Genomic DNA, 27,800 nt, shown 5'->3' with positions numbered 1-27,800 from the left:
CGATTTTTCCCGGTAGTTCTATTATCATTTATATATCTCGATGAAGATATTATCAATCGATACACAAAGACACAAAAAGATAACTTCATTGCAGTGAGTTTTTTCTGTCTTCTTAGATTTGTACAAATATGTAAGTACATAGCCAAGCCTCATATAAATAAGTGTTTTAATCAATATGATAAATTTTTAGTTTATTTACAACAAAGTTATATCTCCTTAGTTAAAAAAACCTTAATTTAATACGAATAATTTCATTAAAAACATATGAAACTTGAATTCATATGTTCAACAGTCAACAATGAATTCATCTTAACTTCAGTGTAATATGATTTTTCTATGATGAAATAATCAAACAAAAGTTCAGAACACATTTAATGGAAGTTTTTAAGTCAATATAAAACATAAAAATCTAACAACAAATGTGTTTAACAATCTGTTTTTCCTCCGTATTTGTCTACTGCTGAACGTAAGCCTCCCGTAAAATTTTGCAGCCATTTCTATATTGGGCTTCATGCATCTTATTTGTAGTGACGCCCTTTATATATCATCCGCTTATCTAGTCAGTGGTCGTCCTCTGCTTCGATATGTCTCTTGACTTGGTGGCCATTCCATACTATTTCTGTTCTATCTATGATCCGTCAATCTGGCAACATGTCCGGCCCAAGGGTCATTTAGCGATGGGTATTTTTTCAACTGCAAGTGGCAGGACTGCAAAAAAGAAACCACAACACAACTCTTTTAGATAAAAATGGAAATACTATGATAACGACTGACGAAAAACTAAAACGATGGGAAGAATATATGGAAGAGCTCTTCGACGACGAAAGAGGAAACCCACAAGACTTGTCTTTTGAGGACAGAGAAACAAGTGTAGAAATTACAACGGAAGAAATACTGTATGCACTAAAGAACACCAGACACGGAAAAAGCCCGGGGCCAGATCAACTGCCTATTGATATCTTTAAAATAATAGAAAATGAGTACATTGATGTCCTCTTAAAGCTTTTTAATAAAATTTATCAATCGGGTGACATACCCAACGAATGGTTGAGCTCAACATTCATTTGTCTCCCAAAAAAGAAAAATTCTAGAGAATGCACCGACCACCGTACCATAAGCCTGATGTCTCACACACTTAAATTGTTTTTAAAGATTATTCATAACCGCATTTACAAAACACTTGATATGGATATTGAAGAAACTCAATTTGGATTCCGTAATGGCGTAGGTACCCGTGAAGCTCTATTTGCATTCAACGTACTAATCCAGAGATGCTTGGATGTAAACCAAGATATGTACGTCTGTTTCATAGACTACAACAAAGCTTTCGACAAAGTCCGCCACAAAGAGCTAATGGACATCCTCAAAGCAAAACAACTACAACACAATGACCTTAGAATTATAACAAATCTATATTATAAACAGCAGGCACACGTACGCATTAATGAACACACATCAGAAGAGTTCGAAGTTAAAAGAGGGGTGCGACGAGTGTGTATTGTCACCACTACTATTCAATGCATACTCTAAAGAAATTATGAAAAGAGCTCTTGAGGGAGAAACAGCAGGAATCAAGGTCAATGGAACACCAATTAACAACATTAGATATGCGGACGATACTATCATAATAACAGACAACCTCCAAGACCTCCAAAAGCTAATGAACAAGATAGTTGAGTATGGAGATGAATATGGATTATCAATAAACACCAAGAAAACCAAATTTATGAGGATATCAAAAACCCAAAATAATGATGAAAGCCTGACAATTAACGGTAGTGCTTTAGAACAAGTTGAAAACTACCACTACCTTGGCACAATAATTAATCACACAAACGATTACTCCAAAGAAATCAAAGTTCGAATAGAGAAAGCACGTACAAACTTCAATAAAATAAGAAAGGTACTTTGTGCAAGGGAACTAAAATTGGACTTGAGAGTTACGCTGGCAAGGTGTTATATTTTCTCGACTCTGCTTTATGGGATAGAAGCATGGACACTTAACGCGTCGACTGCTAAAAAGTTGGTAGCATTTGAAATGTGGGTGTATAGAAGAATCCTGAAGATATCATGGACCGAGCATGTAACAAACAACGAAGTCATGAGAAGAATCAACAAAAGAATGGAAGTGCTGGAAACCATCAAGACACGAAAGCTGCAATACCTGGGGCATGTTATGCGTAATGGGAGTTACAATCAACTTCAATTGATTATACAAGGGAAAATCCCGGGCAAGAGAAGTATAGGAAGAAGAGGAATCTCATGGTTGCGTAACTTGAGGGAATGGTACGGATGCACATCAATTGAACTATTCAGAGCAGCAGCATCTAAGATCAGAATAGCCATGATGATTGCCAACCTCCGTCGCGGAGATGGCACGTGAAGAAGAAGATTTTTTCAACTGCATCCGTGACTCCTGTACTTCTTCCTATTTCTAGGTTTGGTGCTTTTTCGTTAGTGCTTTCGTCTAGAAGTTTTTATTTCGAGTTTTTGTTTTCAATTCCGCTAATTTTGACTTTTGTTAATTAAACCGTATTTAGTTAAAGAATCTGATTTTAGTAAAATTTAAATTGGTTCGGACTATAAGTGTCATTTATTTGAAATCGATATGGACCTTCAACGGTCGATATACATCTCTGGAGTCGACTATACAGAGGTTATTGGTATTTTTTGGTATCCCTGGCTTCATTGATTTAACATAAATATTTTCTGTTTGATATCTTCGGTTAATTTGCTGTCTGAGTTATTGTAATCTGAAAGTATAGTTTTATGAATTTAGAATTAGAATAGAACAGTTTTTTAAATTATCGAATTATAAGCAGTTATTTTATAGTACTCTTGCTTAACTGTGTTGGTTTTTCTTTTCTGCTGTTAATTTTATACGCATTTTACGTATGTTTATGTCGTTTTCTTCGATACCAACCGTCCTTACTTGCTTTAATAATTTATTTATTACTAAATAGTTGTTGTTGTTATTTACGGTTACCCAAATACGGTTGTTTGGTTTACATATCCGCAAAATTATTATTTATAATAATATTATTTATGTATGTATTAATAATAATATTTATGTATAAGCTTTATTCAAAAATATTCTTATAAAATATTATCGTGCTATAACATATACAATCTGGCAAAACAGGCAAGCACTTGCCTGGTGCCGAATTTTAAACAAAATATATCAAAAAAATTCTCTATTCCATTCTGCTACTATGGATTATTCGATGAGTTGCTTCTGTGAATGGATTCAACCAGGACACTAATATTAAATGATATCTAATAACTTTTTGTAGTTCCTTCCGAGTTAACAATATTGAAGAAAGAAAATTTCAATAATTGGTACAAACTGACAACGTATTACGCTGCGTTTTTGGTTTTCGACATACCTCAACAGGTAATAAAAAATATGTAAAAATAAGAGTGTAAGCTTCCACAGCTATATTGTAGTTTAATAAATCAGTTTAATTGGTACGAATCGTGTTGATTTTCGCTGGCCCATAATATGAGTTTTAGTTAAGTTTAGTGTTTATCCTTATATCGGAGAGTAGTTTCTACAGTAGTATAAGAGAAAAGATACTTTTCAGATATTACAACGCCAACGCTTTTTCCAAATCAAATGTAAAAATATAGCTAAGTATCTCCAGTAGCTGCTAGTTTATTCCTGTTTAAAGATTACCTATAAGCCTATAGCTTGTTGTGTTTTATGAAGGTGAAATTCCTTATCCACACCTGCTTTATATTGTTCTTCGTCATTCTCTCCAAAAGTCAGTACATTCTGCAGTAACTGGCATAACTGGCAGGTGTCGTCCGATGGGGGGCTTAAAGAGAAGATTAAATTGCATAGAAAACACATAATAATACATTTTTTCCCTGAAGGGCTCTGAATTATCTCGTTCAAACTTTTCTACGTAGATTTTGAACATTTTGTTAAGCGTCAAATTGTAAGTATTTTAGATTTGGTGCATCAGCACGGACATAATAGCATAATGGCTTTTAGAGGACGGAAATGATGAAATGTGTTCTTTGACTTTTGTTACATCTATTTTATTAGTTGACGCTCTAAAAACCCGTATTTGGTGGAAGGATAAGAGCAATTATTGGAAGAAAGAAAAAAAAGACAACAAAGCAAGTAAAAAAAGAGACGAAAGAAGTAATCATGTATAATTTCTCAGATTCGTAAGACTTTTAAAAATTGCCCCTCTAGATATGTAAAAATATCATCATAGCATTTTCATATTTTTTTTGTATTCAGACCTCCTCGCTGAAGATGATTTTTCTATGAAAAGTAGAATGAGTTTCCTATCGATTGTGTTCCAGTTTCCAATTGACCAAGTTCTTGTGAGCAACGCGAAATCGACTGCCTCGGATTTCCTTTACACTCTCACGGATAACGGCGATGTTTTTGGAGAAATTTGCGGTTCTTCAACGTCCGAGTGTTGGTTGACTGTTTACTGAACTAATGGACCAAAACTAATCCATCACAATGCAAGTACTCCTCTCGGTAGGACGATTATTTTGAAAACGACAGAAAACGCATTTTATAAAACAAATATATCTTTTGCACATATTATTGTACGCTATATCTATCAATGTTGGTTTGACAAAACAGACTGAACACCCAACAATATGGCCGATGTCAAATTCGGAAGTTACTATTGGATCACCCTGATTTTCAATAAGCAGATAGAAGTCTTATACGGATTCCAATATCTTAGTTGCTATATATTGCAAACAATCTTTACCATGAGGTTGAAATATATGCTATAGAATATATCAGATTCGCTTTTAAAAGAATAAAGAAACTCCATCCACTCTATCACTAGATATTCTATACCGATTCATCAAAACGTACTCTATGCAATATTTATACGGAATGAAAGCATGTACTCTTAGAATAAACAGTATGCGCATAATATAAGCTTTTGAAATGTGTGCTTTCCGAAAGAAGGTGAAGATATCTTGGACGAAACACTTGTCTAGTTAAGAGATAATAAGATAGTAACTGACAGAGCATTCTTGAATATTGTAAAATACCGATAAATAAGTTATCTAGGGCATAATTATAGAGCAGAAAGAATGCAACTTCCTACTATTTATAATCGTTTAACGTAACTTGTCTCGATGGCAAGTGGGCGATTGAAAGAGAAATAGAAAATCCAGGTACAGGTCAGTTCACCTTGAATCACCTTGAAAATAAAAGAAATTTTAAGTAAACGCAAATCAGGCAAATACCAGACGCCAGGGCTTCGAAATATTAAAGATTACACTTGCATTTACTTTTAAATGCTTATAAGAACGGCAAAAAAGATTATTTTTTCATATATGTTTCTAATATTTGGTAATAGAGATTCTCTAAAAAATTTAATCTTACTCATGAGCACACCACTGTATATGTATCCTCTGGTCTCTTATAATTCTTGACAAGATGTTTTTGTCCCCCCTGTTTTCTTGTTGTACTTCTGAACAAACTCTACATGGGTAACAAAAACTTATCTAGAATTCATCAATGAGTTATTCATAAACGATTCGACCCAAACTTGGAACACAGTTTACTAAATTTAAATTGATATTTGTGGATGTTTGGTAATATAGAATCATCGAGAAAAATTCTAAATTGAGCAGTCACATTCCGAGAAATAAACGACCGGTTGGTATTTTAGCCATTTCCTTAGAATATTTTAATAGAAGGAAGCAGTGACATTTTTTATCTGTGGAATTAGATCTGAAAATTTGTATTACTTTTAAAAACTTTTATTAAGAATTATATGCTTTATTACTGAAATTGTATTATCTAAAAAATGGTATTTTTACAACGTGTGTCGGTCACAAAAATAGAAATGTTTTTAAACATTCATCTAAAGATTTTCAACATGTTTTCTATGATTCCCGGATAAGAATTGGGGAATATTTTCAACAATATAAACTGTGAAACACTATGGATATGATACACCTTGAAAATGACCAGATATTCTTGAAAACATTTAGATACAACAACATACTCTAATAAGATTTTTCTCGATGACTCGGTGTAAAAAATTAGGAAATAATTTTTTGTGAATATGTACTGTGCTTTAAATATGTACGTATTTAGTTAATTACCGTAGATATTAAGTACTAATCAGTGGTGTAGGGAATACAAATTGGTAGACTGGTTAACGAGTGGCATTGGAAATAATTTTAATATCGTGCGTCTTATAACTACTTGAATGGTCAGTAATCACGCATACATACATAAAATTGTAATGTTTTATAATTTCTTGTGTATTATGGTACTTTTCACTATTTCCTTCATTATTTATACATCGATTCTTTCTCGATCGATTTTCATCGATCTTGTCTTCTGTCTGTTTCTTATTATTTTTTTTTTCATTGTGTACTTTTCTTTCTTTTTATCGCGTTCTTTTTCATTTGCTGTAAAACTGGTCGCCTCTGAAATCTGACTTGACGTCTATTTTTTATTTTTATTTCTGTAGAAACTGATATTTTCAATATCAGTAATTATGTTTAAAAACATTTTACGATCTTGACCTTCTTCTTCTTCTCATAGCCCCGTCTCCTTTCGAAGGTTGGCGATCCAAATGGCAATTGTAGTTTTGGAAACTGCTGCGCGAAAGATTTCTGCGGATGAGCGGTCGAACCATCTCCTCAGGTCTTTCAGCCATGGGTTCTGGCGTCTTCCTACTGATCTTTTGCCCTGTACTTTTCCTTCCAGTATAACTTGAAGTAATTCATATCTTTCGCTTCTCAACACATGACCCAAGTATTGCATTTTCCTTTCTTTGGTTATTCTTAGTAATTCTTTTTGTTTACACATGCGACAAAGTACCTCAACATTATTAACTCTTTGTACCCATGGAATTCTCAACATTCGTCTGTATATATACATCCCAAAGGCATCTATTCTTTTTTCTATTTTAGAGTCCATTGTCCAACTTTCACAGCCATACAGTAAGACAGAAAAAACGTAACATCTGATCATTCGGATTCTAAGCTGCAGACTAAGGTCTGATCTTGTAAAAAATGTTTTCATGCTCATGAATGCTTTCCTTGCTTGTTCGATTCTTGGTAGGATTTCTTTTTTTGGATTACACTGACTATTGGTATTTGCTCCCAAATATTTTATGAAATTTACCTGTTCTATTATTTGACCCTTGGCATACACATGTACGTTTATTGATGTCTTAGAAAATACTAAAGTTTTAGTTTTGGAAACGTGTAGATGTAAGCCGAACATTTCGCTGTGGTCATCATCATCCAGCCTCAAGAGTCCACTGCTGAACATAGGCCTCTTCCTCATGTTTCCAACCCCGTCTATCTTGCGCCGCTCTTATCCAGTTTTTATCGAGTCTTCTTAAATCGTCAGTCCATCTTGTAGGTGGTCGACCGACGCTTCTCTTATCTTCCCTTGGCCTCCATTCCAATAACCTCTTTGTTCATCGCCCATCTGTCATTCTGGCTATGTGTCCTGCCCATCTCCATTTTAGTCTGGCTATCTTCTCGATGATGTCAGTCACTCCGGTTCTTCTCCTGATGTCTTCGTTAGTTATTCTGTCTCGCAGAGTTATTCCTAACATGGACCGCTCCATTCTTCTCTGCGTGACTCTCAGTTTGTTAGCTGCTGCTTTTGTTAAGGTAAGTGTTTCTGCTCCGTACGTCAAGACTGGGAGGACGCACTGATCAAATACCTTTCTCTTTAGGCATGTGGGCAGCTCACTTTTAAAAGTTTCTCTCAGTTTTCCAAATGCTGCCAAAATCTCGCTGTGGTGAACTACCGCATTTATTATATTTTGTAGTTCTTGTTCGTTGCTTGCTATTAAGACGGTATCATCAGCATATCTGATGTTGTCTATGCTGATTCCGTTAATCTTAATTCCGCCTTGGACCTCGTCTAATGCTTCTCTGAATATAGATTCCGATTACAAATTCCTAAATAAAATTATGATCTTTACCTACATTGTATAAATGAAAACGAGACGACAATTATAACGGTGCGCTTGATCAGAGCATTAGCAAGTTATGACCAGTTTTAGACGCTATACCTATAGATGCAAAGAAGAGTTTGAGACGAAGGAAGCTTAGAAATATAATTCCAGTCATATAATAAAGGAAAAAGTTCAAAATTATTAAATTATTGTATAAAATTGAAGTAAAAGTTTTTAGTAAAATCAATTTTAATACATTAACTTTCTATATTGTAAGGAACGTTTTTGTTCAAAACAGTAATTACGGTTCTCTGCAATAAAGGTGACCATACACTAAAACTTTCCATAGTAAAGAAATGGAACAGAAAATTGATGCGATCCTTGATAAACTGAAGTTAGATCTACTGGAAAAACAAAACATGAAAAGGGAAGACAAAATCGACACAATTACTAAAGAGATGGCACAACTAACAGAAAAAAAAAGAGATTTAAAAAAAGAATCAAGAACTTTAAACAACACTGTAAATTCAATAAAGAAAGGTAGATGGTATTAGAAAGAAAAGCAAGAAAAAAGAATCTGATCATCTAAGGAATAGAAGAGATCGAAAACAAGAAGACAAAATGCAAATTAAACATTTCAAGAAAATTGCAAGTATAGCTACATACAGATCAAGATATTATAGAAATACGAAGACTTTGTATCAAAAATATTAATAAGAAAAGACAGTGAGTATACAGTGCTTAAATATAAATGTATTAAAAATTTTAAGACGTTGTGGATATGTGTAATAAGCATAAGCCAATTGGCTGCAGTAGGATCGTCTTATAATAGACGGCTTCCGAAAAAAAGCGATTTTAAGGGTGCCTTGTGTTTTCAATATGTAACAATGACTGAATTACCAAAGCATTTTTTTTTATTTTTGCTACGAGATTTTTCTTGTTAAGCATTATGTTAGTGTTGCATTCATACATTAACTTAAATTTTACTAAATGGATGTGTTATTAGGATTATTAATCTGTTAATGTAATTGTATAACAAAAAAAAATAACTAATAATGTTTTAGTGGTCACTAACATTGCATGATAGACTATTCAACTTAATAAACTTATTAATTGCTGATTTTATATTTGCAGGTATTATTTAGCACTGTTTACTGTCTTGGATGCTATTTTGTTAGTGACCAACCATTGGAGGTTGGTCGGTTTTTCAGTGTACTTTTTGTTCTAGTGCTAGCATCATTGTCCTCGTCAGGATTTGGATTGATTTTGGGAACAATTACTAGTCCAGTTGTAAGTATTTTTTTATATATCTAGAGTAAAATCCACGCGAAGAATTTAGTGTTATGGGAGGCTATATTTAATATAGGAAATATACCAGGGAAATAAGGTTTCTTTCGTTACACTGACTCGTCCAGGCAAACAGTTTTTTTAAGTAGTAGGTATGGAGCTCTGTAACAGGAATTTATATGTTTCCTGCAGTCGATTTTTTGGACTTAATTAGTTATTAACAAATTAAGGTCAAAAAACGGTTAATTTTCACTGTTTTTGTCTATTAGCAAAAAATGAAGCAAAATTTAAAACAAATTTAAGAGTAATAACCTTATAAGTCATATAAAAACCTTCAAAATGACGTTTTTAAATGTTTTTATCCTTATTTGTTGCTTAGAAAGTTGCAAAATATGTTGGCAATTTTTATTGTAAAACATAAATATGATTTTTACTAGTTATTTATTTATTATTATTTATTTATTTAACAATTTTTAAACAAATTATAAAAAAATGTTTTTGTACTTCGAATTTTTTTTTTTAATTTTAGTTATTCTAAGACGAAAGTTATTCTTGGGTTTTTGTTTGTAAGATAGGTACTTACTTTAAACGTAAAATGCAAATAAATAGTTAAAACTGCCGAAAAAAAACCGATTTTTACGTTTTTTAGGGGACATTTTTCGGTTGGGCATCGAATTTAAAAACAAAAAAAAAAGGAGATGAAAGCTTAAATCCATTAGTTACAAAATACGCAAGTCCATTTTGATTTAATGTCGCATAAGCCAGTTAGTTTATCATGTTTAGCAAAAAATAAAACCTAGTTTATTTGAGATTTTTTATTTCCAAAGCAATACATCAACCAATACTATTTTTAGAAAGAATTGAATAGGATAATTTGTTTTTTTTTATAAATCTGTGATAAACAAATTATTTACAAAGTTTATTAAAAAAAAGTATACATTAATCATAAATATTTGTTTTACAATAAAAATACCTCAAATGTTACCAAACAAAATAACCGAAAAAAAATTGTTTAAACAAATTAGATGGTTTATAACAATTTATTTATTTAAATAATGCATATTCGTAATGTACGCATCAAGTACATAGAAATTAAAAAAAAAACGTCAAAATCCATAAACAAGAACCAGAGATCTAGTTAACAGCTCCTTTGTCCTCCATCACATCCGCGAGTTTCAAGCTCGGTTGATTTTGAAGACCACATTTTGAAGCTTTGTGGACGATTTTGTTGAAAGATAATCTTTTTCAAATTTATCACATTAAAACTTTAAAGTATTTTTTTTCAAATGACGGTAATTGTATATCTTAATTATTATAAACAAAGCTGCTGTCAATTAAAAAAAGGGAATAACTTCGTTCCAAATTTGACCTAAGACAACTTTTTCTTTTTTTATTTGTTTTTAAATTTTTAATAAAATGCAATCTTTCTAAATATGAAGAAATAATTTTCGTGTAGGCAACAGTTAAGAAGTTATTTAAATTGTTTATAAGCAAAAGGTCCACATTTGTTTTCCAATAATTTTGCAATATTTAAAATCATTTTTCCTCATTTTTTTTTAATAATATTTATAGAATAAATCTTTTTCTGATCTGATCTTGACTGATCGCTTTGAAATATTGATCATACTTTAAGCTGTACAAAAACTAATATTCTGTGCAATATGAAGGTTTTAAGTTCACTTTTCAATTTCTTTTAAATGCTTGACTTTTTACTGATAGAAGGAAAAAGAGAAAATTCACCATTTTTTGACCTTAATTTGGTAATAACTAATTAATTACAACAAATCGACTGCAGGAAACATATAGGTTCTTGTTATAGATGTCCATAAAAAGACGAGTTAGACTGGCATGGGCGGTATTTGGCAAACTAAGCTACATTCTTAAAAACAAAAGATATCCACAGCATCTTAAGACCAAAGTATACAATCAATGCGTACTCCCTGTTCTCACTTATTGTTCCCAAACGTGGACATTTACAAAAGCAAACATGGACAAAATCATAAAAATCCAAAGAGCAATGGAAAGACAAATGTTGCACATAAGACTAATGGATAAAAAGAGAAATGAGTGGATAAGAGAGAAAACAAAAGTTAGGGATGTTAGACCAGAAGTTGCAAAATTTAAATGAAGATTTGCCGGACACAATATAAGACAAAAAGAAGACCGATGGAACAAAATTCTTATAAGTTGAAGACCGTGGGAACATAAACGAAGCAGAGGAAGGCCTCAAATGAGATGGGCAGATGATATCAAGAAGCGCGTAGGCTCTAGGTGGATGACTGTAGCGACAGAAAGAGAAGAATGGAGAAGGATTGGGGAGGCCTATGTCCAAAGATAGACCGAAGAAGGCTAATTAGATTAGATTAGATATAGAGGTCCATACAACTCAAAACAACTGTCGTTTGACTGGCCGGTTCAGTGTCACAAACAGGGTACTTTTTTTGGTTATTTCCGTAGCCTAATAGCTCCACATGCACTTTAACTGCACGTACAAAAGGCAGAGCCGCACTGACTCCTATGTACACATATTTAATTATACAGAACCATCGAAAAGAATAGTAATTCAAGTATGCCATGGAATCACAAATTTATACGTCTCTTAGTAGTGAACTAGTTACCATGGTGAAAGCTATGATAATTTTTGACATTGTCAATATACAGTCTGATTAAGCCAACATTTTTAAAAAATACCGTTGGAAAAATTAGGTAAAAATTATATTCAGCATGTTAATTTTTACCGTATATCCATGATACTATGATTAAGAAGATAAGATATTGCGCATAAGTCGTGACGTAATTGGAGAGCTGCACGTTCGTAATGTCAGTTTTTTGTATGTGTCAATAAATAATCTTTAATAAATAGTTTGGAGATATCCTTTTGTGTACGATTATTGTAATTATTAAACCTTTTTTTAATATTATTATTTTGCTAATCGAATAATTTCATCACAGAATGCATAAAAATCCCATTTAACTTTAACAAGAATTCAAATTCTGCTCTCCAATGACGGCATGCGCGAACACGACCGATTTTGTGCTACGGGAAGATCCTATCTTGTTATTCATAGTATCATGCGTATATCACTTCTATATAGACGTAAAAGTTAACAGCTAGTTATAAAACAGTGTGAATCAGTTTGTAACTAAATAGTGTGCAGTTAGAAATACATATACAAATTATGTTCAGTTTTTAGAGGATTTTCAGAGATATACGTAGTACTAAATAAAAAATTGTCTACAGTTAGAATGATGTACAGCTGAATATAGTTAATATCATAAATATTGGTGGGTAGAACTTTGTTGAAGGCACACTTAACCATGAGAAATTGCAAAATTAGTATTGCTAATTTTATATTTATGGTTTAGCAACAGAATAATAAACACAATAATAAGGAACGCTTAAATACCATCCCCAACTAGATATTTAATTAAAAATTAAACCTGTTATTTTTTTGTATATCCCTTTAAAAAAAGTTTCATGTTTTTATAATCATGTTTATTGCATTTTTTATTATTTCAGAACGGAATATTTTTTGGAGCGGTAGGATTATGTTTCTTTCTCTCTGTTGGAGGATTTCTAATAATATTCACGCATATGTCGAAAGCAATGTACTTTTTGTCGTATATTTCGTATGTCAGTTTTTCAGTAGAAGGTACGTATAAAATTTAATTATTATAAAAAATTTAATAAAATCACTAAGTAATTCACTTAATAATTTATTGGTAAGAACACAGCGTTGAGATAAATTATGGAACCAAATAAATATCTTTGAAATGAAAAAGACAATATTCATGACATTTGACATGCCAGTATAATGGCATATACCGCATCTAATGTGATATTTTTTATTACTACGCTACTTCCGGTTTCACTAGAAATACCCTCAACTTATTTAATTTAAATGCGACACCCTGTATATTTCTGCAGATTAAAAAAAAATGTTATTCTCAATTGAAATATACCAAGTTTGATAAAAGAAATTTGTTATTTCCCAAAAGAAATCAGAATAACAATTTACAAAAATCACTTCAAATGATCGAAATGGTTGCAAAACTTCACAGCCTCACAATGTGTAAGTAAAAACGTAAACTCGTGTATTATGATTTTTGTATTAAAATAATGTAGTAAGAAATAAACTATGTAGTACTATTTAGACTAAATAGACAATAAAGACGCATTAAATAGAAATAAACCAACCAATACGTTATGAATGTTATGAGGAGCACTCACAAATCATGATTTTAACAATGTATAAACTTGCATATCTATCTAATAAATTATATTAACAGACATCGCCATCTTAGCTTAAGCTATCGGTAACCTCTGTTATCTCCCTATTAGAGTTACTAAATAACAAGTGCATATTGTGAAGAGAAAAAAATAGTGTTAACAATTTTTTTTTTAACAAACTGTAAATTTAAATTTTTTTGTCCTTAAAGTTTTTTTAGGTTAATTGGCTCATTCTTAGCAAAACATGTTTACTTATAGTAACTTTTCTATTAATACATCCTTTTCGAGTTATAAACAATTTAAGATCTTAAAAAGCGCGAAAGTAGCTATTTTCAAGACTCGATAGCTCCATAAACCCCAAACACCATTTTACATCTTTAAGAGTTTTTAACAATAACATTATAGCAATCCATTGTTTTTTATTTGTTAGTTTGACGCCGCTCAGAGTTCCAACTCTTCTGTATATACATATACGGGCCCAAATTCACATATTAGTTTGTGGATGTGAGTATATGGAACAATTGTTTATAAATGACATCTATCTATCTATCTAATTAGCCTTCTTCGGTCCATCTTTGGACATAGGCCTCCCCAATCCTTTTCCATTCTTCTCTGTCTGTCACTACAGTCATCCACCTAGAGCCCACGCCCACGTGCTTCTAGATAATATAATTATATTTTTGAATAAATAAGAAAATAACAATAAAAAGGCGACTTAAGGAAAAATTTGTACATCCCGTTGTTATTAACTGCTTTATTTTCGATAACTTTAACAATGAAAATACGATAAATGTTACTATTTTAACGTTGTACCCCAGTTTAAAAAAATATCAGATTTGCACCTGTAGAACCAGAGTTTTTCCGAGCGCTCTATTTTGAAACCGTGTCTAAGAGTAGGAGAGATGGATCAAGCTAAACCTTTTTCTTTTTAATAACAAGAAAATTGGGACTTTCCTCACTTGTTACAGAGATTTGGCGATAGTCCTTCTTGCACCCAACACACTCATTTTCAACATCACTTATGTTTTCATCACCACTAGTGTCGTTTAGAGTAACATCTTTAGATAGTGACAATTAGCTTGGCTTTATTTTACTTTTTGTCTTTTTTTATAGGTTTTGAGCTTTTTTAATTAGTGCATCCTTCTTCATTTTAATAAAGTCTTTAGCAGTAATCTCTCCAGTTGTTTTTGACGAACTCTCTTTATTGCTGCTGAGAATACAGGCACGGTTCCTCATCAAGAGACTTTCCGGGAGTTATATCTTCATCAGTAATTGATGACTTGTTTGGGATACCGTGCAAGGTTATTTTACTGTTAATTCCAGAGGAACTTGAGCATATTCAGGGATTATTAACAGATTAAATGGATGTGCCCGACTTAAGAGTTTACCAAACTAAAGACGTTTTAAAACCCTGTTTGTATTATTCTGTATAATAAAACGGCATTCAACATAAAAGTTGATTTTAAGTGACTCAAAAAAGATACTAGTCGGGGGCTGTAGGTAATGTGTTGTGTGGGATGGTAAACAAAATCGTATTCCGTTACCTTCGACTTGGAGACCGCTCATAAAGAAAATTCTATCCGCTCCTCCCGTCAACCAAAATCCTACTGTCAGAAATGTACGCGCCAACCCCAGCGTTAATCCCCACGCTAACTTACACCCTAGCCACGTCACCATCGGCGATATAAATGACCCGTCCTCAATACCCAGTACCAGTAAAGCTTTGATAACTGATCAGTGTAGTAGTATCTGGGGACTCGGAAGACTGAAACCTCAGAAGCTCTGAAGAAGACATCGAAGAGGATGTCGAAAGATTTGTTAAAAACTTTGACTTTTCTTATAAAAGATTGGTTAATTTCAGCACTTAATGTTGGTATTCTTAGCTCCCAAGAGTCATAGAACCTTTTTTATTTTTCAAAAAGTTTTGTTTTTTAACCAGCTTTCCCAATATTTTTTGCCATTTATTTTAAACTAAATTCTACGGAGTTTTTGTAAATGTTTATAAGCTCAAAAAGTGCTATTTGTTATTCAATAATTTTGTGTACATAAATGTAATTTTTTAAACTTTTTTCCATAGGTTAAGAGTATACGTCTTAACAAAGTAAATAAGCCCCGGACTATTGAGATCCATTCAGTCAAATTAGCTGGAACAGCCATATAAATTAGCAATTTTTTCAAAAACTCTTATAAACAGATTAAATTTCACAAAAACTATTTAATCAATTTGGCTTATCTTTTGCGCACAATTCAAATACAGTTAGAACCTCAATTTTAGGTACATTTAAACAGATTTTAATAAATATTAGAATAGTTATTAAAAATATTCAAAAACAGCGATTTTGTTGCTCATTTTGTGTATTAACCGATTTTAATTTAGCAAAATATCTCATTATGTGTATCCCTTTGTTTTTTAAATCTCTAAATAGACAAGTTTTTAAGTTATAAGCAAAATAATGAGTTTGACGTTTTAATTGTTTATATATAAATAGTTCGATTAACAAATTGATGAATACCTAGATGGGAGTATTTTTGTAATACATATCTCATACTACACATTTTAACTGTCAAACCCGTTTATACAGTTGTGATGAAAAAGATTTATTTTTTACTAACTTGATTGGTCTACACACAGTTTTGCTTGATTTTCCAGAGTTTTTTTGTGTTTAGGTTTAAATCAACGATATTTTGGATATATACCTAAACTTTTTGTTATCAGTTGCAAGCCAAAAGACATCCTTTTCTAAGATATAGTATGAATGTAAAAATAATATTCTTATTTTTTTAGGAGTGATGCAAGCTATATATGGATACGACAGAGGCCCGCTTTATTGCCCAGAAGAAGCAGAGTTCTGTCAGTACGTGTCACCAGAGCTGGTTCTCAAAGATGTTGGAATGAGTAAACCTAACTATTGGGTAGACATTATCTACCTTACTTGCACATTCCTAACTTTCAGAACCATCGCCTTTGTAACACTTAAAAGAAAATTAGCCATGACGTAATACCTAGAAAAAGTAGTTATATTTTCAAGCTTATGTTAAGTAGATCGGAATTGGACTTATTATCTTGGTAAAAATGTATAAGATAGAACTGTGTCCTCTGTTATGGTTAGAAAAATGAGCTGGTCATAAAATAGTATTATTACTAATAATAATTTTATATTATTCATTTATAAATTTTGCTTTTTTCTGTTTTCGAGCAATTAGAGAATTCGAGAATCTTGACTTTGGTATAGCCAACATATTACACACTGTCCTGTAGGGTCATATTTGGTTTATTAAATAGCATAGAAGTCCATATTCCGATCTGCTGGTAGCTCTTTCATTTTTATTTTCAAAAATGATAAGTTGTAGATTTTATTTGTCAACACAATTAATTTATTGTAAATAAAAATAAATAAAATAAAATCAAAAAGTTTCTTTATTTCATTGAAGATAATAAAGCAAGCACTTGTGTTAGGTAAGACAAGGTAAAACTGTTAACCTGTTAACTGTTCCTGTACATTTTGGTAAAGGACTATTTCTGAACCGGATTATTTTTTTTTATTTAGCTTAAGTACAACTGAGGCCATTGGAAGGGTTTGGTTTACCGACTGAAAATAAATATAAATTAAATAGCCTCGTTGCCAAGAAAAATGTAAAATTACCCAAGCAAGGAACTGATCAGCCCTTAGATCTTAGAGGCTTTGATGCCTTAGATCAACCAAAAATTTGGGCAGATGTCCCTTCTATTTATGACGGCCCTTGGATTGAGGAACTCAGTGACAATGAATATTTCACTCAGCGATGTCGGAAAGACAGCACCAATTGAAATTTTGTTTGGAGCTGATATTGTAGGTAATTTGTATACAGGGAGGAAATATCAGTTACAGTGTGGTCTTTTAGTAGTTGAAACTTTGTTAGGTTGGACTCTTATGGGCAAGGTGCCGGCAGTTGCTTCTAATTTTAGTACAAGTATGATTACATTTTTGTTGTTTGTTAATAATTCTTCTGTAGCGAAACTCGGGGAGCTTGATGTTATTGAGATAACCGACCCTGTAGAAAAAATGACACGAGAGGTGGCAGCCAAAAAGGATAAGAATTTTTTCTACGAGACTGTACGATGTGACAGCGAAGGCAGGTATGAAGTTATGTTACCTTGGTTAAACGAGCATCCTTTAATTTAAATAATACTTTAAATAAGTTGAAAAGATCTAATTTGTTTGAATCGTATAACTTTATATTCAATGAGTGGTTGAACGAGGGTGTGATTGAAATAGTGAATAATCCCGAAGAGAATAATTGCGTGCATTATTTACCTCACAGGCCCGTTATTAAAAATAATAGTGAAACCACAAAAATTAGGCCAGTCTTTGACGCATCATCTCATAAACAGGGTTGTCCTTCTTTAAATCAGTGTTTGGAGGTTGGGTCTAAGCTTATTGAACTTATTCCTTGTATTCTATTACGATTCAGACAACAAAAGGTAGGAGTTGTGTCGGATATTCGAAAGGCATTTCTTCAAATTTCTATAAATTCAAAGGACAGAGATTTTTGAGGTTCCTATGGGTAAACGATGCAGGAAAGGAATTTGTATTTCGACACAAGAGGGTTGTTTTTGGAGTCAATTGTAGTCCATTTCTTCTGGGTGCCACTATAGAGTTTCATTTAACAAAGGCGCTGGAGAAATGTTGTAATGATAATCCGTATTCTAAAAACACAATTGAAAAGCTTATGACTGGATTTTATGTGGATAATTGTGTGACCAGTGTTACTGATGAAAATGAGTTGAGATTGTTTGTATCAGAAGCAACCGCCCTTATGGAGGAAGCTACGAAGGATTTAAGAAGGTGGGAGGCCTCTGGTAATACAAAAACAGTTGTCCCTCTTCTTGGTCTTCTCTGGGACTCTTCAAAAGACACTCTGAAAATCAATAGTGAAACTTTTCAAGAAATGGAATTGAAACGTCCCATAACTAAGAGACTGATGCTTTCCATAGCTCAGAGTATATTTAACCCTGTTGGTTTTACCTGTCCAGTATCCCTATTCCCCAAACTGTTGCTATAGAAACTTTGGGGGAAGCGCCAGGGATGGGAAGCTCTAGTCGAGAATGATATGGCTGAAGAATTTTGTAATTGGGTTACTCATCTTCCTGAACTGTCGAGTATTGAGATTCCACGCTGGATTCAGGCTGGAAACATGGAAGCTGATCATTGGAGCTTGCACATGTTTTCAGATGCAAGTAAGAAGCTTATGCGGCTGTAGTATTTTTAAGAGTTGTTCGGAATGATGTTGTCTCAATTTTCCTTGTAGCAGCTAAGAGTCGTGTGGCCCCGTTAAAGGAGATTTCTACACTTAGAATAGAACTGTTGGTAGCCACTATTGGTGTTAGATTTTATCAGTCAGTAAAAAGACAATTTTCTCAATATGTTGAGTCTTATTTTTGGAGTGATTCCACTACTGTTCTTTCTTGGATTCAACGTAAGGATGACTGGTCTGTTTTTGTTTTTAATAGAGTTTCAAGAGATTAGAAATTTAGTCAATCCTGAATGTTGACAACAAACCACAAACCAGGTACATACAAACTAAGTATGTACCTGGTTCTCTCAATCCTGCCGATCTTCCATCAAGAGGCTGTGGTGTTCGGCAATTGTTCCACTCTCGATGGTGGGAGGGCCCGGAATGGTTGTACAGAAAAGAAAATGATTGGCCCCAACAACAAAAATTAGAGGTTCATGAAGAAGAAGTCTGTACCGAGAAAAAGAAAAATGCCAGTCCGTCACTTTTGAATATGACGTCTGACGATTGGCATCTGCATTACTTTTCTCAGTACATAAAACTTTTAAGAATGATAGCTTGGGCGCTACGATTTTGTTATAATGCACGAAATTTACACGAAAAACGTACAGGTGAATTGGTCGCTGAGGAAATCGATAAAGCCGAAATATTTGTATTGAAGCTAGTACAGAACGAAGGATTCGGTTCAGATACGAAACGAATTTCCTTGCTAAACCCGTTTGTCGATGAATTTGGCTTTTACGTTTAAAAACTCGCGTTACTGAGAGACTTGACACGGAAGATTTTCGTCTGCCTATCTTACTTCCGGGTGAACATTTTATAGTGCGTAAGTTAATTTTAAGCCTACACAAAAGCTCTTGTCATGTAGGCACACAAGGACTACTTAGTTTGCGTCGCGAAAAATATTGGACTTTAGGGGGTAGACGGATTGTGCTGTCCAATTTAAAAGAATGTGGTGTGTGCAAGAGACAAGAAGGGAAATCGTTCGAAGTACAAACGCCTCCGTTGCCGGCTGATAGAGTTCGGGATACTACAGCTTTTGAAATTTCCAGAGTGGACTTAGCGGGACCTCTGTACTTGAAATCGGGTAAGAAAGCATGGATTTGCTTGTTCACTTGTGCCGTTTATCGTGCAGTTCATCTGGAACTCGTTACCTCGTTGTCAACAACAAATGCCTTTATTCAAGCCTTTCGTTGCTTTGTTGCAAGGCGAGGACGACCAAGAATAATTTATAGTGACAATGGAACAATTTTACGGGATTCGAGAATGCGGTTAAGCAATTGGACTGGAATACTATCGCGGAATATAGTTCTACACAACGTATTAAGTAGCGTTCCAACCCCCTACAGCTGCATGGTAGTGTGGATTTTGGGAGCGATTAGTACGTATTGTGAAAGGACTTTTGCGAAAAGTTTTAGGTCGAGCGTCTCTCAATTATGAAGACTTATTGACATTATTGTGTGAGTGTGAGAGTATAGTTAACTCGCGTCCGTTAACGTATCTTTCGGACGATCCTACTGAGTTAATTGCGTTAACCCCAAGTATGTTTTTAAAGGATCAAGTCAGTTACGAGTTGCCGGAATGTGATTTGCTAGAGCAGAATTCTCTCACACGCAAAATACGGAGTTTACAAGAGTTGAGAAATCATTTGCGAAAAAGATTTCGTACTGAATATCTGGCTCAACTCAAAGCAGGAACGAAGAAGCCGAAGGTATCTAAAGTGTCTATCGGGGATGTCGTTTTAGTCGGCAATGACTAATGCGTCTTTAGTGGCATTTAGTAAAAGTTATTGAACTTATACCTTGTAGGGATGGCCAGGTAAGATTGGTTCGTCTTGCGACTACACAAGCGCAACTTCTGAGACCATTACAAAGGCTTTACCCGGTGGAGGTCGTCGATACAGTTACTACTGGGCGACAATGTCCAAGGTAATACTCTACCTGTGACAGTCAGATGATTCCAGAGAGGTTACCCCAAGAGAACGTTGGTCGACCCCACTTTGAGGAAGAACCAAGTGAAAAAAGTGCGGGAGTGATAAAAAGCAGAGTACCCGACTTAAATGAAAGATATACGCGTTGTGGCCGGGTGGTGAAAACTCCTTTAAGATTTAAGTGATATTTTCATTACTTTTTCGTAACTCTCTGCATTTTTTTGAAAAATTATGTCAAATTTCTCAAGGTGGGAGAATGTCGAGTAAATACTTAACGTTTATTTTAAAAGTCCGATGATCAGCGTATTGACCCTCGGGTTGAGGGCTGGTGAAGGGAATTAAAATTTAATGACTTTTTCGTCTGAGCGAAATTGAATTAAATAAAACTTTTAAAGTCATATTTGTGTATTTTAATACAAAAGTAATTTTTGTAATAGACATTTAATTTTGTATTTTTTCGAACCAGGAGTCTCTTACGAAAATTAATCGTAGGACATTCCAAACGTAATAAGTAGTCTTCTTATGATCCGTGATTCGTTAATGTTCTGTAATGATAACTTGCAACTATAACTTCGAAAGCGCATGGTTAAATGCTACATTTGGTCAGTCCTCTTATACGGTGTCGAAGCATGGACATTAAAAATATCCACCATTAGTCGTCTGGAGGCCTTTGAAATGTGGCTGCACAGACGTATACTAAAAATTCCATGGACGGCTATGCTGACAAATGTGGCAGTCCCTGAGAGAGCAAATGCTGCTCGCGAGCTGCTTGATAACATCAAATGTAGAAAGATGGCCTATTTTGGACACGTAGTAAGGGGAGACAGATATAATATTCTTCAACTTATTATGATGGGTAAAATCGAAGGACGCAGAGGAATTGGTAGAAAGCAGGCCTCTTGGTTGAAGAATATCAAGGAGTGGACAGGAATGAGGAAAGCTGAGCAACTCTTTAGAATAGCTCAAGACAGAGACAGTTTCGCCATGTTAATCGCCAACGTTAAGGGGACTTGATAGGGCACGTTAAGAAGATTCGTTACGAGTGAGGTTAGTAAAACTTGGCCGGGTAATTTTAGGTTGAATTCTGAGTAGGGCTGTATCACAGTTATTCCAACGAGCTTACCAAGATTCTGGGATTGACTTTTTATACTTTAAGGTCTTTGCTTAGTTGGATTATTGTTTGGCTAATTGATGAACTAGCCACTTTTCTTTAACATGGCGATCAGCAGTTTCGTTACTAACAAGGCTAATGTGCGATGGAAGCCAGATAAGTGAGACTTGTTTCTCGAGCATGAAGAGATTGTTTATGATCGTGTATACTCTGAACTAGTTTATGATCAGTAAATATTGATTTTAATGAGAATATGGAGAAAAGAAAAAAAAATCGGAGGTACCGGTAAAGCAAAACATGGTGTTACCACTGAAGAAAAGCAAGATCTACTCGCGCTCCCCGATGACTACTCGCTGGCCCTTTATATATATATATATATATATATATATATATATATATATATATATATATATATATATATATATATATATATATATATATATATATCGGACATTTTATTTAAAGGGATAGTTAGTTTTGAACATCGCGTCGAGTTTTTAAAATGTAACGCACGTATTGTAATAAATGTAGATAAATTATATACTTAGTGTGAAATAAATTAGTTATATTGTACAAATAAAGACTTTAAACTTGTAAGTGTTAAAAGTGTAGAACCTTTGATAATAAATAAAGACAATAAATTAGATTAATAAAAATATGACAATACTAAAGGACTCAATTTACTATCACGATTACAGTACTATCCCTTATTTTGTATATATCATGGATAGATCAACGAAGCAATGAGATCACTAGAAATAGCAGAGAAACTGATTCGATTAGTTAAAATAACGATAAAACTAATACAGTCAATAAAGTCATGATAGAAAGAAATCAGGAGGACTGACTAATGCATTTTCGCAACCTCACGCAAATATTAATTAAATAGTAATTATTTCTACATCGTACTGACAACCCCATCTAACGGCGGGTAGTACGAATTAAATTGGAAGAACACACCACTTGGAACTATTAAGTTACATGTATTACCGCTTTCACCTATATTTCCGGCGCTCATAGTCGCCCCCACCTGTATTTCCGTGGAAGCTACTCAACTCAATGTGACTAGGTACGTGACTCACCCCATCGAATATTAAAAAAAGAAAGATCTTTTTTATTACTCGATGACTCAACAATAGCTCATCATAAAGAATACATTTGTGTCTATGCTGTGACTCAACACTAGACTTGTGCCTGATTGTCCGAATGTCATAGTTGTGTCTTGTGTCCTACCTAAGGGGTTATGCCCCGTTACGCCAATCTCCAACCCATGTAGAGATTCAAGGTTAGTTATTTTTTACACGTTCCTGTTTCATGGCAAGAACTGTTTACTTGTTAGATAGGTACATTTGCTGCGAGTTAATATTGGTCGTGGTCGTGGTCGTGCTAGAATCCATTTCTATTGTGATTAAACTTTTACGTTTGATTTTTTCAACAGAACACTTTACTTTTTATTACTTAATACCACTATTTCACCATTGTTTTTACCATTAATTGAATAGGTAGAATAATTGTTGCTTATTATTACCTTTTGATTTACATTTATTGGTACGTATTATATAAATTCAGTATTTCGTTTTCGATTGCATTTTATTTACCATCTTTGTTATAATAAGTAAACGTTGTGTATTTCCTTTACATCGTAGATAAGTAGCAATCAGCAGTGGAGTGAGTCATTACTCACTCACAAAATATTTTATTGCCTTATGGTAACTTGATCCTCTTGTGATTCACCGCAGACAAGCGCTTTTATTGGATACAAAATATCTATTCATTGCATTGGTTTAATGAATGTATCTGTTGACGGTTATAATAGGTTTGTTTTAAGTGTTTTAAATACTTTGTCGCTTTTTTTAATCCATCATTCCGCTTTTATATAATTTTATTTTTGTAAACTTAATCTCAGCCATAGAAAAATATTGGTTTTTTTGTATTGTTTCGTATTAAATAATATTTAAATTTATAGATATTCGTGTTTTATTATACACACAACCAAACTTATATGGAATCACCATGTATTTATTTTATACCAATATTTATTTCTTTTGAAAAAACTTGTTATTGTTACGAAGAATAAAGGTTTTTATTAAAAATAAACAAGCCAATAAAACAATCAGATAACACAGCCCGGTACGATATAAATTATTTTTGCTTTAGTTGTAAATTGGACGAAAATAAATAAACTAACTTTCAAAAACAAAAATATGCCTTATGTGGGGTTAACGGATGTGCAAAGGGGAAAGATTATTGGTCTTGTGGAGAAAGGAATGTCTCAGAGAGACATAGCTGCAGTGGTAGGCGTAACACAGGTCGTTATGTTAAAAACCTATGCTAGGTATCAGGAGTTAGGAACGCTTAAAAATAGACAAAGATAAAATCGCCAAAAAGTACCAACGGCTTGCCACGATCATTTTATTGTCCAAGTAGCTAGAAAAGACCCAACACTTTCTCACCCGCAACTCCGAAAGCAGCTTTTGACAGGTACAGGTGTAAGTGTTTTAGTTAAAACGATGAGAAGAAGACTTCGTGTCCAAAGACTAGCAGTAGATAGTTACGGGTTCACGAGTTAACCAGGCAGCACAAGACTGATCGCCTAAATTGGTGTGTTCAATACCAAAACTGGAACATTGGAAATTGGCCAAATGTGTTATTTTCAGACGAAACCAGGATTTGTGTAAAATTGTATTGTAGCATTTCTAAATTCCTTGGTATATATTGAAATCCCCTTGTATTTGCTAAAATACCGAAGAATATTTTTAGTGTATTTCATTTCCTATCGTTCGTATTAAAACACCGAACTCTTTCAATTCCTTTTTGCGTCGCCGAGTTAATAAAAACACATTTTTAGAGTTTGTTTATATTTCACAGACGCATATTCTTTGATCAGAGCCGCTTTAGGATATTTTGCATTCCCGTTCCCTTTAAGTGTTTTGTTTATACCAAGTTAAGCGAATGATTTTTTCGAATAAGAATTAAGTCACTCTCACTGAAGTCGCTGTTAGGGGCAGCTGGCTTCAGCGTTTGTCCAAATTTTAAGTCAAATTTGTAATGTTTTCTCGTTTTTTATCCCTTTTCATGGAAAATGTGTAGCACGTTGCTACATGTGTAGTTACAGTGAGGTTTGAAAAGATGGACGATTGAAGCAGTCGTGTTTAATTGAGTCGGTCAAGAAACCGGCAAATTTGTCGAAGAAATAGTGAATTCTACTCAATGTAATGTCAGTTTTAAAAGAGTAATCACTATTTCTATTTTTCTAAGTATCTAAGAATAACAACATGTTCCAGTTTCCTGTTTTTTAAGAAGCCTAGTCTAAGCTTTGCGTTTAGTGCCACTTCAACCTTCTTTTTGTTTGTCCCTGATCGTCGTTCCAGACTATAGATGCAGTTTTTTTGTTCGTGTGTCAGAGATTCCCAGTCGAGTTCTCCCAGAAATTCTGAAGTCCAGTGAAGTCCAGTTTACCACTCAGGTGCATTTTAGTGAAACTCAGGTAACTTTTTTGTTTGAATTTTTAAACTGAAGATAGACATTTTTTAATAATAATTTGCTTTAGGAACAATTTAAATTGTAATAATTAATATTGTAAATTTTAGGGTGTGGCCATTGCTGTCATTTTATTTGTTCTCTGTTTTCAAATTTAATGTTGACATATGACAGTTAGCTTTATTATTTTTTTGACATTAGTTTTGTTTTGTTTGTAAAAAGTAACCTCTCTACATAGTTTCATCTAAAAAGATAATTCTTTATTTGTCATAATTTATTTTTGCACAGATTATAGCCCACTAACAATTTATTATAGTTTTGTAGTGTCTCCCACTTGTAAACAGATGTTGTAAACGGATAGGACATAGTAAGTGTTTCTCTTTGTTATTTTTGTATTTGGTAAGAGAGGACCGGGAAGAAGATGCATTTCCTGGCTTCAAAATTTACGAAAGTGGTATAACACGATTACCACTGAACTGTTCCGCGCTGCAATAAATAAAGTAAAGATAGCCGTGATGATCGCCAACATCCGGAACGGATAGGCACTTTAAGAAGAAGAAGAATAGATTTTTGTATTTACTTTTGTGACTATTAATATAGTATTTCTGTATTGTCTATTTTTGTAACTGTTTGTGGTGAGACAACAATAAATGCTATTTTTTTTTCCTAACCCATTTTGTTTATTTCTCTTAACTAACTCTCTAACCCCTTTTTTGAGTTTCATTTAAAGAGATATATTTTGCATTTCTAATAATTATTTCAATATTTACAACTAGTTGTTATAATTTGGCACCTCGAAGCGACGTATAGGTGTAAGTGTTTTAGATAGATAGAGCCTATTTTAAATAGCTGGAGGTCCTTCTTGTTGTTTTGTTTGTCCATTTGTTCCAGGAAATTCATATAAGTACCCCTTTGTTTCATTTTTTTGTAGTTGCCCCAATCCAATCCCCTTGCCATTCACTTATCCACGATCCAGCTACTCCAAATAAACCCTGAGTGCCGTTCGCATAAGTTTCGATTTATTTTACTTGCCCTATCTCTGCCCCAATAATTTCTGTCACCAATTTTCAACCCCCCCATAATAATACCCTATGTGGTAGGCCAAATATTTCGTTACAGTATAACCGATGAATTCGTATATTTAGAGGGCGAGGAAGACAAGCAAGAACAGAAACAGCCAGATCAGTTCACAGACATAAAGGAGGAAGTGTTATGTTCTCGGGAAGTAATATGGTCGGTGAAAAAACCCCTTTAATTTCCATTCAACCAACTTTAATAGCTCGCAGGTATGTGGATTTGGTTCTAGAACCTGTAGTTAGACTCTGAAAAAGTGCAATGGAAAAAAATTTGCTTGTTCTAACGAAAATTCGTTCTTGGTAGAACATTTGTTAACATCTGTTTTATTAAAAAATGATTATCCCTTATCTTTTATAAATAAGGAATTTTCAATAATCGACCAAATAGAACAGAACTACTTGGACAGAGATCCTACATCATACACACAGAATAATACGAGGAAAATAACAATATCATACATAAAAGGATTATCAGAAAAACTTGAAAGGATAGAAAATAAATTCACATTTCAACCACATTCAAAACAAACACATTGAGATCTATTTTATCTAAAACTAAACCTAACACAATAAGAAAGAACAAAAATCTGTATTTATAAAATACCATGTGAATGCAATCAGTTTTATTTAGGTGAAACATCAAGGCCATTAAATGTTAGAATAAGTGAATATCAATCTTATATTAAAAATAGAGAATTTAGTAGATCTAAAATATGTAAACACGCACGGGAAAATGAACATAGGGTTCAATGGAATGATTTAAGAAACACATGGTAAAAAGAGAAAAATCAAAGAAGCGGTTCTAATTATGCTAAATGAGACCAATTGTGTCGCAAATTCCTCGGCAGAATGCAGTAGGATCTGGTTACCCATATTAGAAGAGAAAGTTAATGAAAAGAAAATACCAATATTAGTAAGTCAGTAACATATCGAGGATACATCATTTGTTTTTTAAATAATAAACATATAAAATCAGAATTTGGTGTTTATTGAAAGTAAACTAAATGTAAGACCAAATACTTACCATGCGGGATAGTATTATAAGGTTTTTTCCTTATAATTTACTATGGAATCACTAACAGGTGAATTTTACTGTCATCATGGCATGTGGTTGTCTTTTTAAAGATGAATCACATGCTATAAATTTTCTGACTTATATTTATATTTATAAGTTAAAGATGGTTTCATGCAATCGAATGAACTGTCTACTATAAAAATGTATAATTATGTCTGAATCTTTCACCAAAGTAACAAAAAACAAAATTTGTTTAATTTATTAATGTTTGTATTTTGAGAACGATGTCCGAAGTGGAAATTGAAACGTCAATAAACTTATTTTAACCGTCAATTCTGGCTTATTCCCATTAAAATAGTATCTACTTTAAAATGCTACAAGACAATAGCTTCAGAACAATACATACACGTTTTTGTGCACATCTATGTTGGTTTGGGGCATTAAAAAAGTTAAAGTTATTAAATAAAACGAAGA

General features: G+C 33.3%; 2 protein-coding genes across 3 annotated transcripts in view; both read left to right on the top strand.

Annotated features, from left to right (window-relative positions):
• LOC140432381 (ATP-binding cassette sub-family G member 1) overlaps positions 1 to 16,844 on the top strand; it is a 176,288-nt gene extending 159,444 nt beyond the window's left edge. For both annotated transcript variants that reach the window (XM_072520235.1, XM_072520236.1), the window contains exons 9-12: positions 3,294 to 3,394; positions 9,057 to 9,212; positions 12,730 to 12,862; positions 16,226 to 16,844. In XM_072520235.1, the coding sequence (XP_072376336.1) occupies positions 3,294 to 3,394; positions 9,057 to 9,212; positions 12,730 to 12,862; positions 16,226 to 16,440 (605 nt within the window). In that variant the 3' untranslated portion in view covers positions 16,441 to 16,844. The remainder of the gene's footprint in view (positions 1 to 3,293; positions 3,395 to 9,056; positions 9,213 to 12,729; positions 12,863 to 16,225) is intronic.
• Positions 16,845 to 17,204: 360 nt separating this feature from the next.
• Positions 17,205 to 19,462, top strand: LOC140435896 (uncharacterized). The gene is made up of 6 exons (XM_072524610.1): positions 17,205 to 17,557; positions 17,629 to 17,902; positions 17,965 to 18,435; positions 18,484 to 18,658; positions 18,730 to 18,910; positions 18,991 to 19,462. The coding sequence occupies exons 1-6, from the start codon at positions 17,205 to 17,207 to the stop codon at positions 19,460 to 19,462; spliced, it is 1,926 nt and encodes a 641-aa protein (XP_072380711.1).
• The last annotated feature ends 8,338 nt before the right edge of the window (positions 19,463 to 27,800 follow it).

Source organism: Diabrotica undecimpunctata, chromosome 1 (assembly GCF_040954645.1).
Source record: "Diabrotica undecimpunctata isolate CICGRU chromosome 1, icDiaUnde3, whole genome shotgun sequence".
NCBI lineage: Eukaryota > Metazoa > Arthropoda > Insecta > Coleoptera > Chrysomelidae > Diabrotica > Diabrotica undecimpunctata.
The sequence above is the reverse complement of the archived record's forward strand: the minus strand, read 5'-3'. Positions and strand labels throughout refer to the sequence as shown.